This window comes from Ahaetulla prasina, chromosome 2 (assembly GCF_028640845.1).
Source record: "Ahaetulla prasina isolate Xishuangbanna chromosome 2, ASM2864084v1, whole genome shotgun sequence".
In the NCBI taxonomy this organism is placed as follows: Eukaryota; Metazoa; Chordata; class Lepidosauria; order Squamata; family Colubridae; genus Ahaetulla; species Ahaetulla prasina.
This window is the reverse complement of record NC_080540.1, coordinates 25,870,358-25,887,130: the sequence shown is the minus strand read 5'-3', so window position 1 is coordinate 25,887,130 and position 16,773 is coordinate 25,870,358. Positions and strand designations below refer to the sequence as shown.

The following is a 16,773-nucleotide window of genomic DNA, read 5'->3' as shown; positions in this document are numbered from 1 at the left end:
CCCTATGTTCTGCTCTGCTCTACTCTCAACTGTGGCCTGGAAAGATCATTTTCCGGACAAAGTTCATCTTTACCCACCCCCTTTCTCAAGCTCCTAACCCGAGCTGGACTAACCTAAGAATAAATCATTTGAGTTAAATTTTAATTGGTTTTTAATTGGTTTTTACCGTTTTAGTGATTGGCTATTATAATATTTAGTTTTAATTGGGTTTTATATTGCTTATTTATTATATTGTTTTATTTTAATATGCCTGTGAACCGCCCTGAGTCCTACGGGAGATGGTGCGGTATAAAAGTATGATTAATAAATAAATAAATAATAAATAAAAATAAAATAAATAAATAAACCCCTAATTTCTCCCCTCCGCATCCCAGCATTATGGAAACAGGAGGCGCCCGCGGGCGCCCTCTTGCCACACCTCCCCGCTCTCCCACCTCAGCCGGAAAGAGCCCTCCCCCACAAGAATCTCAACAGAAACCCGGATGGGGAAAGACCGGAAGTGCCCGAACGGCCTCTCTAGGAAGGAGACCCGCTCGGTGCCTCTGCAAGTCCCCCCTCCACCCAAAACCCTGGCTGGTTTTGGGGGGCGGGGGGAACTTTGCCGGGGAAGAAGGCGCATGCGCGCGGCTGCAGCTGCGCGGCTGTGCTGTGCTGGGAGGAAGGCGTTGCGCGGAGTCTCCCCTGCGCGCTTCGTTTGTGGATCGGGCGAAGGGGCAGAGCCGCCTCTCCCCGGCGGGTGCCGGCCGAGAAGATTCCCTGCCTGCTTTTCCTCCTGGAAGTCTCCGGGCAGGGCTGAAAAAGCCTCTCTAGCTGGGCATCCCGGGCGGGGCAGCAAGTTCAAAGACTGGGCTGCCCAGTCTCGCCTCCGGGGAGGCTCTTGGCTGAAGCCCGGACAGCTCCCTCCCGGGGAGCCAGAGGATCTAAAGAAGCCCCGGTCTCTTTACCCCGATCAGAGCCAGGGGCTTGTCTCCAAGGGTCGGTCCGAGGGAAGCTTAGCTCCGGAGGGGCCCCGCTGCTTGCCCTCTCCCCTCTCATCATCATCCCTGAAATGATTTAATCTTTGCCTTTGATGAGAGGCTTCCAAACGGCGGGGACTTCTGGAGAAGCGTCTTTGGGAAAAACCTGGGAAATACAAGGTGGGGTTTCTCTCTCTCTCTCTCTCTCTCTCTCTCTCTCTCTCTCGCTGTCTCTCTCTCTCTCCCTCCCCCTCCCTCTCACGGTCTTATCTGTCCCCCTCCCTCCCCCCCTTTTTAACCTTTCTTAGTTTGGGAATAGAATGGAACATTGGATGGAGAATGGAATGGAATAGGAATAGGAATGGAAGAATAAGGGTAGGGTAGGGTAGGGTAGGGTAGGGTAGGGTAGGGTAGAGTAGAACAGAACAGAACAGAAGAATAGGAATAGGAATAGGAATAGGAATGGAAGAATAAGGGTAGGGTAGGGTAGGGTAGGGTAGGGTAGGGTAGGGTAGGGTAGAATAGAACAGAACAGAACAGAACAGAACAAAACAGAAGAATAGGAATAGGAATAGGAATGGAAGAATAAGGGTAGGGTAGGGTAGGGTAGGGTAGGGTAGAGTAGAATAGAACAGAACAGAACAGAACAGAACAGAAGAATAGGAATAGGAATAGGAATGGAAGAATAAGGGTAGGGTAGGGTAGGGTAGGGTAGAACAGAACAGAACAGAACAAAACAGAAGAATAGGAATAGGAATAGGAATGGAAGAATAAGAGTAGACTAGAACAGGACAGGACAGGACAACAGAATAACAGGAATAGGAATAGAGTGGAAGAATAAGAATGGAATGGAATGGAAATAATAGGAATGGAAGAATAAGAGTAGAGTAGAAATAGAATAGAAAAGAAAAAAGAAAAGAAAAGAAGGAATGGGAGTAGGAGAATAAGAGTAGAGTGAAACAGGACAGGACAGAACAATAAGGAATAGGAATGGAATGGAATGGGAATAGGAATAAAAGTAGAGTTGAATAGACTAGACTAGACTAGACTAGACTAGACTAGAATAGAACAATAGGAATAGGAATGGAAGAATAAGACTAGAGTAGAGTAGAACAGGACAGGACAACAGAACAATAGGAATAGGAATGGAATGGAAAAATAATAGAATGGAATGGAATAGAACAATAGGAATAGGACTGGAAGAATAAGAAAAGAAGAAATAATAGATTAGATTAGGTTAATAGATTAGATTAGGTTAGATTAGATTAGATTAGATTAGATTCTTTATTGGCCAAGTGTGATTGGACACCCAAGCAATCCGTCTCCGGGGCAGAAGCTCTCAGTCCAAATACAAGCAACAAGAGATACATCATGATCATAATCATAAAATACAATCATCATAAATCACAAGATACAATAGTCTTGTTGTATCGGATATGTCTGTTGTATCTGATAGTCATAGGATACTAAATAAAAGCAATCAACATAAATCTTAAGGTACAAACCACAAAGTGATAATCATAAGGTGCTCAAGTAATCGGCAATAGGAAAGATGAGATGCAGAATAGTAATATGGCCCTATTAGGTGGCATAAGACAGTGTTGTGGGAATTAGTTGTGTAGCAGAGGGATAGCATGGGGGGAAAAACTGTCCTTGTGTCTGGTTGTTTTGGTGTGCAATGCTCTATAGGGTTGTCTTGAGGGAAGACGTTGAAACAGTTTATGTCCAGGATGTGAGGGGTCTGTAGATATTTTCACAGCCTTCTTTCCATACTGTGTACAGATCCTCAATGGAAGGCAGGCTGAAGTATGCAAGCAGAAGCATTAATAAGAACAATAATCATTTATTCCATTTATATACCGCAGAATTCGCAGAAAGACTGGTGCGGTTTTGGGTCTGGAAGCCTTTGAGTTAAATGGCTGCTGAACGGCTCGGAGGAAAGGGGGATGATCCCTCCTTAGAGATGCTGTTTGGGGGAATCCCTCAGGAAGATCCAACTCGGAAGAGACGATCAGGTAAAGCCTCCATAATAATAATAATAATAATAATAATAATAATAATAATAATAATAATAATAATAATAATAATAATAATAATAATAATAATAATAATAATTTAATTTTTATACTGTATAAGGACTCAGGGCAGTTCACAGCCAAGTAAAAACAACAATGAGTAAATACAATACAAATAAAATCAATAATTAAAAAACTTATTCAATATGGCCCCAATTTAAAATACATTTAAAACGATAAAACCCATTAAAATTTAAAACCCAATAAAGTAAATTCTAAAAATTCTATGGCAGTCCTGCGTGAAAGAATAGATACGTCTTCAGCTCGCGGCGGAAGGTCCGAAGGTCAGGAAGTTGTCGAAGTCCCGGGGGAAGTTCGTTCCAGAGGGTGGGAGCTCCCACAGAGAAGGCCCTTCCCCTGGGGGCCGCCAACCGACATTGCTTGCCTTAGAATAGCAATTGTACTTAGACTTATATACCACTTCACAGAGCTTTCCAGCCCCTCTAAGCAGTTTACCGCCTATTGCCCCCAACAATCTGGGTCCTCATTTTACCGACGTGGGAACGATGGAAGGCTGAGTCGACCTTGAGCTAGTCAGGATTGAACTTCTGACTGTGGGCAGAGTTAACCTGCAACACTACATTCTAACCACTGTGCCACCACTGCTCCAAGTGGTGTGACCCAGGCCCAAGTAGGTAGTATTAGATGCAATCAGTTCAGAAAAAAACAGACTTTATTAGAACAGCTGAGAATTAACTCATTCTCAGCGTCGTCCAAACTAAATCAAAGAAAATTCTTCATAACACAATTCTTCAGTCTTATCACCAATCTTGGTCTAATTAGGCCAACTGCCAAAGGCTTTTCTTGGCAAAAGTTCAGAAGCAGAAAACGCCGACCAGAAATAAATGCAGCAAGACAAGGAGCAAGTCTATCAATGTTGTTTTCCGACAAAGAGCCCAAACGCTGTTGCTGGTCTTTTAAGCCTTAAGGAAGGGGCCAATCATCTCTTGGCCCTACTCCCGACTTGTCCTCTTTGCTTTAGCTGCTCTTGCCGTCTGGCCGCTCTTCTCATGCGTGTACTACGAACAGGCTTCTGTTCCTCTGCCTCACTACTGTCAGACTCTGGAGGCTCTGGAGTCTGCACATCACTCCCCGATGGCCCTGGCCCCATCTCTGCCTCCGACGCAGAGCCCTCATCCGGGCCTTCCCCAGCCTCCGGGACTGGCCCATGTTCTTCCTCAGCTTCATCACTGTCCGACTTCACTGCCAGCTCTGCAGGCTGCTGGCGGACCACAACGCCTCTGACTTGACTTTGCCCAAATTCCTTTCATTCGTGAATTCCTTTTTCATTTTGTTATTTACCGTGGCTATAACATCGCTCAAGAACATCTTGTCGCAGCATGCAGTTAAAAAGGAACTGGTCTTTCTGCTGGACCACTGGTTCTCAACCTGTGGTTTGTGCATCCCGGGGAGGGGGATGTGATGTCATCATAGGGGATCCTCAAAGTCTTGAAGAAATATTATGATTTAAAATTTAAATCTTGAGTTAAGTCTTAGAGGTCCACGGCAGGGGTGAAAATTCAGGTTCTGACAGGTTCTGGAGAATCGGTAGCGGAAATTTTGAGCAGTTCGGAGAACCAGTAAATACCACCTCTGGCCGGCCCCCGAGTGGGGTGGAATGGAGATTTTGCAATATCCTTTCCCCAGGAGTTGGGAGGGAATGGGGATTTTGCAGTATCCTTCCCCTACCACGCCCACCAAGCCACGCCCACAGAACCGGTAGTAAAAAAATTTGAATTCCTCCATGGCCACAAAAGATATTTAAAGAGAGTGGTGAGGAAAAGGTTGAAAACAACTGCACTGGGCTGTTCCAACTGAGAAAAAGGTGAGTATTTCTTGTTGATGGGGAGGGGGACACTCGACACACCTCCAAAGGATATGGGGAAGGGTCTTCTCGAAAATATCTTCAAGCTCTATGGTGCTTTATTGCATACCTTTACCACTTGCGGTTCTATCCTGACCCCTATTGGGAATTAGTGGAAAACAGTTCAGGTTGTTCACATTACCAACAGAATAGAGCTGAAAGGGACCTTGGAGGTCTTCTAGTCCAACCCCCAGCTCAAGCAGGATACCGTATACCATTACTGCACAATAATGAAGAGGTAACAAGGGTACAAACTGCCTAAGAAAAGGGCTCCTAGCCATCCAAAAATGCAGCCATCTGAGACCAAACAGCACATACTCATAAATAGATCACAAGCTTGCCAATTAGTAAAAGGAATACTTATAGACCACTTTACAGAGCCTGGTGAGGTTTGAACTGCCAAACTGCAGGCAGCTGGCAGTCAGCAGAAGTAGCCTGCAGTACTGCACTCTAACCACTGCGCCATCACTGCTCATTGCTGAAAAGACTAACTCTGGGGTCAGTTCCTGGAACTGGGAAGGTGATCTCTTAAATTTGCTCTAGGCGTGCTGAATAAATGGAATCAAGGCTAATTAAAAATAAGGGAGAATTTGGGTGATTGGGGAAGGGGATAAGTTACCACTAAGAAGTGTTGCTTTTGTTTAGGAAAACGAGATCACTGTAGGAGCTTTTAACAGGCAGAACCTTGTATTCTGCCTCCCTTGCAGTACTTGGTTCCAGCAGATTCTGTGGTCTCCACTCCTAAATTGGGTTGGGGAAGAGATCTGAAAGTATATAATGTGTCTTTCTGCTTCCAGTTCTTGTAGTGGTTGTTCCCATCGAGATAGCATCATCACCAGATGGATTCGTAATTGGCTGACACACCATACTCAATGAGTAGTCCTTAATGGGTCTAAGTCTACATGGAGGGAAGTAAGCAGTGGGGTACCACAGGGTTCCATCTTAGGTCCAGTATCTTCAATATCTTCATAAACGATTTAGATGAGGGAGTAGAAGGGGAACTTAATAAATTTGCACATGACACTAAACTGGTAGGAATAGACAAAACCCTAGAAGATAAGCTTAAGATCCAGATGGATCTTGACAGACTTGAACATTGGGCCCTATCTAACAAAATGAAATTCAATGTAGAGAAAAGTAAAGTCCTACACTAAGGTGAGAAAATTGATACGGCTTTTGGTTAGGACAGGTAGAGGAAAAAGGATGCCACACTAGAGGAGACTCTATGGTGAGGGAACCGGACTTCCGGTCAGCAGAGGAAAAAGAATGCCTCGCTAGGAGGAGACTGTGATGGGGGAACTGAACTTCCAGTCGGCTCCAGAATTGAACGGGGACTTCTGGTTATGACCTTTGTGGTCTTTGAGTGTTTAAGGTTGCCAATCCCTGGACTAGATGACATAGAAGGTCCCTTCCAACTCTGTTAATCTGTATATTCTAGATGGGCTGTTCTCTGCCCACAAGGCACTCCACACCTCTCAGTCACCCAGTTAGCAGACACAAAGAATGGATATCTGAATGTGAAAGAATAGAGGAGGAGTTTTTATAACAAGTAGTTCTTCTGTTGTTTTTTTCTCACTCTCAGAGACCAAAGTAACATCGATGTTATCTTCTGGAACATTGGTTGTCCGTGGTGGAGCCCTTGTTTTTCCAAGGAAGGTAGGAAGATCTTTCCGTCCTCAAACCGCTATCGTCCAGCCCTGTCCAAAATGGAGGGGAGGTTTTTTTTCATAAGCGGCTTCCTGATACTTTGATAGGAAGTCACATAGTGCTGCAGGTACTGTGCAGGTAATTCAAGTGAGACCAGCTTGCAATGCAAAGCCACCCTCTTCTCCCTTGGATGCTGAATGGAATGTACCTGGTAATGTAATTATGGTTTGAACTCTACAATACATGGCCATGCAATATTATCGGTCAGCAGTCTTAAAAAAAAACCAACTAAATACATTGGACACAGATGTGGATGTTAAAAGTGGAAAGAAATTAGGATGATAAGTTGAGTAAGGCCGGCTTAGTGTATTAAAATTCTTAATTGACTGTAGTTTAAGATGATCTGTTTTAAGAGGAAGCAGAAAGTTCCTCTTAAGTTTATACTATGTAGTTAATATCTACCATTTATCTACTCTTGTTCTAGTCCTCCTTCCTTCGATTAGGTTTTGATTTTTAAAAATGCAACAAGATCCATTTTTATCCTCAAGAAGTTCAGCGAAGTATATTTAATTTTATTCTTAACCTCCCTGGTAACAAGGCGATTTCTTCATGTTTTACCTGTGTCCTTGGACGTTAATAGAAGGGTGTACAACAAGTTACATTGCTACTGTACATTATATAATTTGTTGTTGTTGTTAGTTGCGAAGTCGTGTCCGACCCATCGCGACAACATTCCTCCAGGCCTTTCTGTCCTCTACCATCCTCCAGAGTCCATTTAATCTCATGCCGACTGCTTCAGTGACTCCATCCAGCCACCTCGTTCTCTGTCATCCAGTTCTTCTTTTGCCCTCAATCTTTCCCAGCATTAGGCTGTTCTCCAGTGAGTCCTTCCTTCTCATTATGTGGCCAAAGTATTTCAGTTTCATCTTCAGGATCTGGCCTTCTAAAGAGCAGTCAGGGTTGATCTCCTCTAGGACTGACTTGTTTGTTTGCTTTGCAGTCCAAGGGACTCGCAGGAGTCTTCTCCAGCACCAGAGTTCAAAGGCCTCCATTCTTTGGCACTCAGCCTTCCTTATGGTCCAACTTTTTTTTTTGTTTGTTTACATTTATACCCCGCCCTTCTCCGAAGACTCAGGGCGGCTTACAGTGTATAAGGCAATAGTCTCATTCTATTTGTATATTTTTACAAAGTCAACTTATTGCCCCCCCAACAATCTGGGTCCTCATTTTACTTACCTTATAAAGGATGGAAAGCTGAGTCAACCTTGGGCCGGGCTTGAACCTGCAGTAATTGCAGGCTTTGTGTTCTTAATAACAGGCCTTACCAGCCTGAGCTATCCGGCCCCTAGCCATACATTGCAACTGGGAAAACCAAAGCCTTGACTATACCACTTTTGTCGGCAGTGTGATTACATAATTTAGAATTCACCAAATTCATAGAAGATTATCCCTCAGGTATATTTTTAATCAGAAGCTCAGAACTCAGGGCAGTTGCTTATCTATTCTAGTTGGGAACCAGGTTTGTTCTTTGAGAAGAAAAACTTGTGTATATATTATTCAATTGTTTCTTAAGGGGGACATTTGTAGAATGTGTGGTTTCTGTTTCAGAATTCCGTTTCCTTTGAGGATGTCGCTGTGTTTTTCTCTGTGGAGGAGTGGACCCTGCTGGATTGTGAGCAAAAGACTTTGTACCAAGAGGTCATGCTGGAAAACGCAAAGAACGTGGCCTCCTTAAGTAAGGAACTGGTGTTTCTCTAGCCTGAAATTGTGGTATTTTCGAGCTAGCCAGATATATGCAGCTGATTTCTTTCTCGGAAAATGCTGGCCTCTTCTTTTCCTATAGTAGAAGAGAGTGTCCTCAGCTGCATTTCTACTTCTCTTTGGTTAGTTAAGAAGGGCTAAAATCACCGGCGAGGCTAGCAGAGATGTCCCAAAACATGTCCGCCAAATGTTGAAAATTTAATCAGACACCGGGCACATAGTATCCTATATGGTGGACATGTGGAAAGGCAAAAAAAAAAATTGGACAAAAATGTATACATTGCCTTATACACTGTAAGCCGCCCTGAGTCTTCGGAGAAGGGCGGGGTATAAATGTAAACAAAAAAACAACAACAAAAAAAAACAACAACACATAGGTTTAATGTCAGGGTTTCAAGGAACACCCCCAACGAAATAAAGCTCTGAGGCTTGAGGTTCCTCAAAGTTCCAATTTATTAGAGATGTCATTTTGGCACAGCTGGGAAAACCCAAAACTGAAAGCTTCCAGGTTTTCCACACCCAGTTGACAGTTCACAGCCCTGCCCCATACCCACAAGTTCATCACATTGTCCAATCCATTCTTCACACTCAATTGGATACAGTCTTCCAGCAGTCTACATCAGATGCAGACAAAAGTCCTTGAATACGGAATGCTGTTATGACTAACTTTCTACCGCTCCAACAACAACCCCCTCCCAACTTCCCCAGCTAAAATATGTGGCGGTTAAGAAGCAAAAAGAAAAATGCCTTCCGAAACTGACATTATAAGCCAGAAATATTTTTGTTAGGCAAACTACCAGAAAAGTATGATAAAGGGACTATATACTTACCGTGTTTCCCCAAAAATAAGGCCCTCTCTTATATTTTTTTGAACCCTGAAATAAGCACTTGGCCTTATTGCCATGTGCTCAAAAGCCCGATTGGGCTTATTATCAAGGGATGTCTTATTTTGGGGGAAACAGGGTAATACTGCATGTCTGGACAGCAGCAAGAATTGTACATGAGCCTCAGTGGTGCAGTGGTTAGAGTGTAGTACTGTAGGCTATTTCTGCTGATCACTGGCTGCCAGCAGTTTGGCAGATCAAATCAAACCAGGCTCAATGTCGACTCAGCCTTCCATCCTTCTGAGGTCAGTAAAATGAGGAGCCAGATTGTTGGGGGCAATAGGCTGACTCTGTAAACCGTATAGAGAGGGCTGTAAAGCACTATGAAGCAGTATATAAGTCTAAGTGCCATTGCTATTGCTATTTGCACAGGACTGGAAAAATGAGGAAATACCTACAGAAGAGAGTGTAATAAAAAAAAATACTAGATTGTGCAGAAATGGATAGGTTGATATTAAAGATAAAGGATAAAGAAGATACGAAATATTTTTTAACATGGAATTTTTTTATCAATGGCTTGATAATAGAAATAGAGATTAGAAATTGGATAAATATTACTATGTGTATGCAAACTGACCCAGACAATACACTGCTCACAAAGCACTTATGAACATAAAAGAAAAATGTATAAATCCAAGGTGTGACTTCAGCAAACCAGATGAGACTTTGCTTGACTCAAGGAATGCCAAAAAGCAGATCCTTTATATAGGCTATGGGGTGTGGCTCCATGACTCAGCATTTATCCAGGCCTGCCCCTCCCTTCCTTCTGCTGACGTCGCCTCTCAGATCTCCGGAAGCAAGGATCCTCCCACTTTAGATTGTCTTCTGCTGTTTGAGAAAGGGAGGGGTCGGAAGGAGTAGGTCCAGATAATTCCAATCCCTGGCTGACTTCCTCTGATGGCTGCGTGTGAGTGAGGTTTGTTTGTTCATTCCTGACATCTCCTCCAGGCATGGGGCAGGGCTGGGGGCTGGAGGCATGCCAGGCCGTTCCTCTTCATTATCAGACTCTGAATCTGATAGCAGGCCCGGCAGGAGGAGGGAGGGGCCCGGCTGAGGAGAGGAGGGAGGACGAGGCACAACACATAACCAGACTGAGACCCAGTTATTTTCAAGGCAGAGTTCCCTCATGAAGAGGACCCTGAAGCTCAGTTCTCAAGATCCAAGTCCATTAGCGCTTCCCTTTTCTCAGTTTGAAATTAAACCGGTAGGTTCTCCATCATCAAGCCCGTTATTGAATATCGAAACTACCCCCTGCTTTCTTCTTCTTTGGAACTGAATCTGAAGGAGTAGTAGGGCTGATATTGCTCAGGGATAGGGTAGGCAGGATTCAGTTCTGCATTCTGCATCATGAAGGACAAGAAGGACATCAACCCGATACCGAGCACAGCCCCCTGTTATGACCGAAGCAGATAGAGTCAAACTTGTGATGACACATGATGTGATGTATTGAAACTTCCCCCCCATCGCTAAAACGGGGGTCGGCATGGCCAGCGTATCATGCATCCAGCCGGTGGGCCGTGAGTTTGACACCTCTGAGGTAGAAGCAGGGGTGGTATTCACTTACCTTCGTTGCCGATGTGAATTTGCACCTCCGCGCATACACAGGGCCTTCCGCGCATGCGCAGAGCATGAAAAACATGGATAAATGGGACGTAATTACGTTTGGTCAGGTGGGCGGAGCCTCCAGCTGCCGTACCGGTTCACCCGAACCGAATAGAACCGGTTGAATACCACCACTGGGTAGAGGAATCACAAAAAGTGCTAAAAGGAAGAAGAGGTGGAGGGAAGGTTTGATAGTGTTCAAATAAGGGCTTTCAACAATGATGCTTGAGCCCATTTGCACCTCACTTTGTGTCAATTTTTCTTCTCTTTGAAGCAGGTGACGGATGGGAGATGGAGAGTTCCGGCCAAGAGGCAGCAGCACCTTTGCCAAAAGACAAAAAAGAAGTTGCGGAAAAGTTTTCCGGAAAGCCACGTCCTTTGGAAAAAGTGTTAAAGGGGGAGCCGGGGAAATGCTCTACTTTACCATGTGCAGATATCAACGTCTTCTTAGCCAAAGATGTTCACCCCAAAAGAGACGCGTGTCCAAGGTGTGGAAAAGTAGCCTCAGATGTATCAGGATTATGCAATCGTTGCAGAAGCCACATTGTAGAGAAACAGAATGAAAGCGGAAAACGTTCCAGAAGGACCTTTCTCCTTACTTTATGTCAGAGAATACAAGGAGAAAAACCCTACAAATGTCTGGTGTGTGGAAAATGCTTCAAAGATTTAAGTCATTTTACTTCTCATTATAGGGTCCACACAGGAGAGAGACCATACAAATGCACAGTGTGTGGAAAGTGCTTCAAAAATCCAAGTCATCTTATTTGCCATACTAGGATCCACACGGGAGAGAAACCGTACAAGTGCACCGAGTGTGGGAAACGCTTCACCGAGTCTCGTTCCCTCACTTGCCATAAAAGAATCCACACCGGGGAGAAACCGTATGAATGTAAAGAATGCGGAAAGTGTTTCAATCAGAAACATAGCTATACGGTTCATAACCGAATCCACACCGGGGAAAAACCTTACGTGTGCTTGGAGTGTGGGAAATGCTTCACCGAATCAAGTTCCCTCACTTGCCATAAAAGAATCCACACCGGGGAAAAGCCGTACAAATGCACCGAGTGTGGGAAATGCTTCAGCGAATCAGGTTCCCTCGCGTCTCATAAAACAATCCACACAGGGGTGAAGCCATATGAATGCCAGGAGTGTGGGAAGAGCTTCAGAGCTTCGGTGTTACTTGCTTCCCATATAAGAATCCACACCGGGGAGAAACCATATAAATGTACGGAATGTATCAAGAGCTTCCGTTCTGCAAAACACCTTAGTTTCCATAAAAGGAAGCACACGGGGGAGAAACCGTATAAATGCCAGGAGTGTGGAAAATGCTTCACTGAATCAGGTTCCCTGACTTACCACAAGCGGATCCACACCGGCGAAAAGCCCTATAAATGTCAGGAGTGTGGAAAGAGCTTCAGAGCTTCAAGTTTTCTTACCTCCCATAAAAGGATCCACACGGGGGAGAAACCGTATAAATGCAAGAACTGTGCGATGAGCTTCAGTCAAAATTATCAGTATGCTATACACAACAGAATCCACACCGAAGAGAAACCATATAAATGCACGGAGTGCGGAAAGGGCTTCCACAAGAACAGTCACCTTACGTACCACAAAAGGATCCACACTGGGGAGAAACCGTATAAATGCAAAGAATGTGGAAAGAGCTTCATTCAGAAATATCAATACACCGAACATAACAGAATCCATACTGGGGAGAAACCATATAAATGCACGGAGTGTGGAAAGAGTTTTAGAGCTTCCAGTTTTCTCACTTCCCATAAAAAGTTCCACGCTGAAGAAAAACCATATAAATGCGTGGAGTGCGGAAAGCCCTTCACTAATTCGGGGTCCCTTGCTATCCATAGGAGGATCCACACTGGGGAAAAACCATATCAATGTAAGGAATGTGGAAAAAGTTTTAGTCAAAAACATCATTATACTAGACATAGCAGAATCCACACTGGGGAGAAACCGTATAAGTGCATGCAGTGTGGGAAATGCTTCACTGAGTCACGTTCCCTTACTTGCCATCAAAGGATTCACACTGGGGAGAAACCATATGAATGCGCCGATTGTGGACGACGGTTTACTGAGTCCCGTTCTCTCACTTCCCATAAAAGGATCCACACTGGGGAAAAACCATATAAATGCCTGGAGTGTGGAAAGAGCTTTAGAGCTTCAAGTTCTCTCACCTCTCATAAACGGATCCACACTGGAGAAAAACCCTATAAATGCAAGAACTGCTCCAAGAGCTTCAGACAAAAATATAATTATACTATTCATAACAGAATCCACACTGGGGAGAAACCTTATAAATGCATGGAGTGTGGAAAGAGCTTCCATTCTCAAAAACTTCTCCCCTCCCATAAACGGATCCATACAAGGGAAAAAACATATCGGGGCAAGAAATGTGACAAAAGGTTCAGTCAAAAACATCATTCTACTGAACATAACACAATCCGCACTGGGGAGAAGCCATATCGATGCACGGAGTGTGGAAAATGTTTCACTGAATCCGGGTCCCTCACTTCCCATCAAAAGATCCACACGCATGAAAAATCATATAATTGTATGGGGAATGGTATTTACTCAACATCGGTGCCCGTATGAGCATAGAAAAATTCATTCAAGAGTAACCCATAAAAACCGACTGGAATTGCATTGTGTGTCAAAAATTTTGCGGATTACAGCTTTATGCTGTGTGTGGTGTTTTTTTTTTAACCACAATGAAATGTTAAAAGAGTGGAAGATACGGAATGACGATTCTGAAGAGAATGGAGAAGAATAACTACAGTTTATTACTTCAGTGATATTAAGCATTTGTCCTTATAGAGCCTTGAATCTAGTCTTTTTTGGAAGATCTACTATGATACCCTTCACTGTTTGTATCTCTCAATTGATTGCCGCTAGAATCACCCAGCAGAGTGACAGTAGAGCAACTCCGGAGTTTGCTCTCTTTGCAGCCAAAATCTTAGTTTGCATCTCTCTTGTTAACCCTCTGATTGCTCAGACTGTTAATTGCAAGGGCTGTCAACCAGGGGTGAAATCCAGCAGGTTCTGATGGGTTCTGGAGAACCAGTAGTGGAAATTTTCAGTGGTTCAGAGAACTGGTAGCAGAAATTTTGAGTAGTTCGGAGAACTGGCAAATACCATCTCTGTGTTGTGTCTGCGCCCCCTGAGCTGGGCCCCCTGCCAGAAAGTGACTTGGAAAGTGAGAGGAAGGGCCATCAGGACTTACCTCGGGAGCACCGGCTTCCCTGGCTCAGCTCCAGGAGCCAAAGGCAGGCCAGGTGGAGGAGATAACGAGGCCTCCGTCCCCTGACTCTTCCCCCCACCAGGCTACGCCTCCAGACCCAGCTGATGGCAATCAGGCCTATCTGGACCCTAGATTTCGTAGCAAGGAGAGGCGGGAACAATAGAAGCAGGGGTGAGGCAGGCCTAGGAAGTGCTGAGTCATGGAGCCACACCCCACAGGATATAAAGGCAGCAAGAGTTGCTGTGCCTCTTCGTAGCAGGCAAATTAGCTGCTTAACTAAGAGCTGAAGTTTGTTCCTGGGTGACTCATCGGCATCGAGGGAGATAACAGAGACACTTGGCAGACGCTCGCTAGTTTGTTGCCAGAGCTGATAGTGCCGGGTAATTAAGCCATTGCTCGGACGGAGGCGAGGGGGGACAGGACACTCTGGCTGGCCCCAGAGTGGGGTGGGAATGGAGATTTTGCAGTATCCTTCCCCCAGGACTGGGGAGGGAATGGGGATTTTGCAGTATCCTTCCCCTGCCCCGCCCACCAAGCCACACCACACCCACTAAGCCACACCCACAGAACTGGTAGTAAAAAAATGGATTTCATCACTGCTATCAGCACGTTCTGTGTTCTATTTACTATTCTGGTTTCCTCAGCGTACTGGGATTAAAAAACCATGCTGGTTCTAAGGCACAGATGGGCAATCTCGGCTTTGTTGTGATAATTTCTTGAATAAAAATGTATCTTTCGGTTTTCTCTCTTTAACGGATTTAATCTGAAGAATCGCTTTATAAAGTGGCGGTGTCCTAACATTATTATTTCTCTCCTAAGTGCACTTTTAATACAAGCAACGGGGCAGGGCAGGAATCCTAGCAGTGTTCCAGAATTGCAAAGTGGAAGATAAAAGGTTTTCTTCCCTAGTTCCCAGATAATGTTCTCCACCTAATTATAAAGCAGTGATTGCATGTAGAGTTTGTGTTGAATTCCAGTCCTATCACGCCTTAGGAATCCTCTGCAGTGCAGAAGTTCTTTCATTTAGAGGGAAGTTTGAGCCATTTGTTGATCCAGTGTAAGTTTTTCTGAGTTAGAAGAGAAGGCATCTCAGTCACAAAAGATGGCCGATTACGTGGGCCAACTGGCCATAGGTGCCAAGACAAACCCTTTCTTTAAAAAGGACTTCAGGACTCAAAAATAAATATCCCCTTCTATTTTCCCCCAGAACCGCCACTCTGTGAGATACGTTGGCTGAGAGAACGATGGGCCCAAAGTCACCCATCTGGCTTTGGTGCCCAAGGGGCGCTAGAATTCATGGTCTCCCAGTTTCTAGTCCAGCTCCTTAATTACTTATGATTATATAAGCGCTTTGCAAAGGATGGTGCAAACCAGAAAAACAGGAATCGCAAAATTCCATCCAACCAAATCAGCCGGCCAACCCTTCCCTGTCTGTCCAATTCCTCTCCAGTTTTATTTCCTTGCTTGGCTGCAGTGATTCCTTTCCTTTTCTATTTATCTCTATTGTTTCTTCTTAAAGACAGAACATGATTCATTTTGTCCTCTATATAATGCAGTGGTAGTCAACCTGGTCCCTTCCGCCCACTAGTAGGCGTTCCAGCTTTCATGGTGAGCGGTAGTGGTTTTTTCCGATACTGAAGCACTTTCCTTTTTTTAAATTTAATTGACTTTTTAAAAAAAAATCATAGCATTATTTAAAAACATTTTCATTAGGTTTTCATAAAATTCGCTGTGACAATTTAAATTTCTGAAAATATACTATTTGTATCGCCCACGCATAAGTTTAGTTCACGTTACGTAAGTGAAACTAAATGGCGCTATAGTGCGACAGCAAACAAAAGAGCCTCGTCCCAGAATAGCTCGCACATCTCCCCCCACACCACCCAGCTGTAACAGACAAGCAGAGCTAGTAGCCAGTGCCCCTCCCCAAACTCAATCCACGATACGCAAGAGGCATGCGCAGACGATGATACACAGCCCTGGCTCTTGTTTGTGGTTGCACTGGTCAGTACGCAGTTAGATTTGTGAGAGTGAGCATGAACCGGTGGCTCTTCGGCTTTGAAATGGAGATGAGCACCACCCCCTAGTATCGGCAACGACTAGCACGTATGTGCGAGGGGAACCTTTACCTTGACCTTTATGCCCTGTATCATTCCAGAGAAATGGCAGTCCAATTCCTCCAGTGATGGAACACCGACTTCTGGAGGCAAACTGTTCCACTGATTAATTGTTCTCATTGTCAGGAAATTTTAGTTCTAGGATGGAGGTCTCCTTGACAAATTTCCATCTGTTACTTCTTGTCCAGCCCTCAGGTACTTTGGAGATTAGATGGATCCCTCTTCTATGTGACAGAGATTAAATATTGGAAGACTATTCTGTTACCCCTAGTCAGTGGTGGGATTCAAGTAATTTAACAACTGGTTCTCTGCCCTACTGATTTCTTCCAATAACCAGTTCACCAAACTGCTCAGAAAGTTAACAACCGGTTCTCCCGAAGTGGTGCGAACTGGCTGAATCCCACCACTGCCCCTAGTCCTTCTCTTGGTTAGATTAGATATACTCAGGCCCAGTGGTGAAATGTAAAATTTGTTACTACCGGTTCTGTGGGCGTGGCTTGGTGGTGGTGGGTAATGTGACTGGGTGGGCGTGGCCAACTTTTTTTTTAACTTTTAAAAGCATTTTTTTCTACAACTTCTTCGGCAAAGAGGTTGTAAAAAATGCTTTTAAA

The 16,773-nt window shown here is 44.4% G+C and overlaps 1 protein-coding gene across 2 annotated transcripts; it reads left to right on the top strand.

Annotated features, from left to right (window-relative positions):
* Positions 1-581: 581 nt before the first annotated feature.
* Positions 582-13,448, top strand: LOC131193424 (zinc finger protein 420-like). 2 transcript variants are annotated; one of them, XM_058173561.1, is made up of 5 exons: positions 582-1,136; positions 2,822-2,971; positions 6,478-6,551; positions 8,151-8,277; positions 11,067-13,448. In XM_058173561.1, the coding sequence occupies exons 2-5, from the start codon at positions 2,872-2,874 to the stop codon at positions 13,397-13,399; spliced, it is 2,634 nt and encodes an 877-aa protein (XP_058029544.1). In that variant the 5' UTR covers positions 582-1,136; positions 2,822-2,871; the 3' UTR covers positions 13,400-13,448. The 2 variants fall into 2 exon arrangements, with proteins under 2 accessions (XP_058029544.1, XP_058029543.1); XM_058173560.1 differs by having other exon boundaries at positions 586-1,136; positions 11,064-13,448.
* The last annotated feature ends 3,325 nt before the right edge of the window (positions 13,449-16,773 follow it).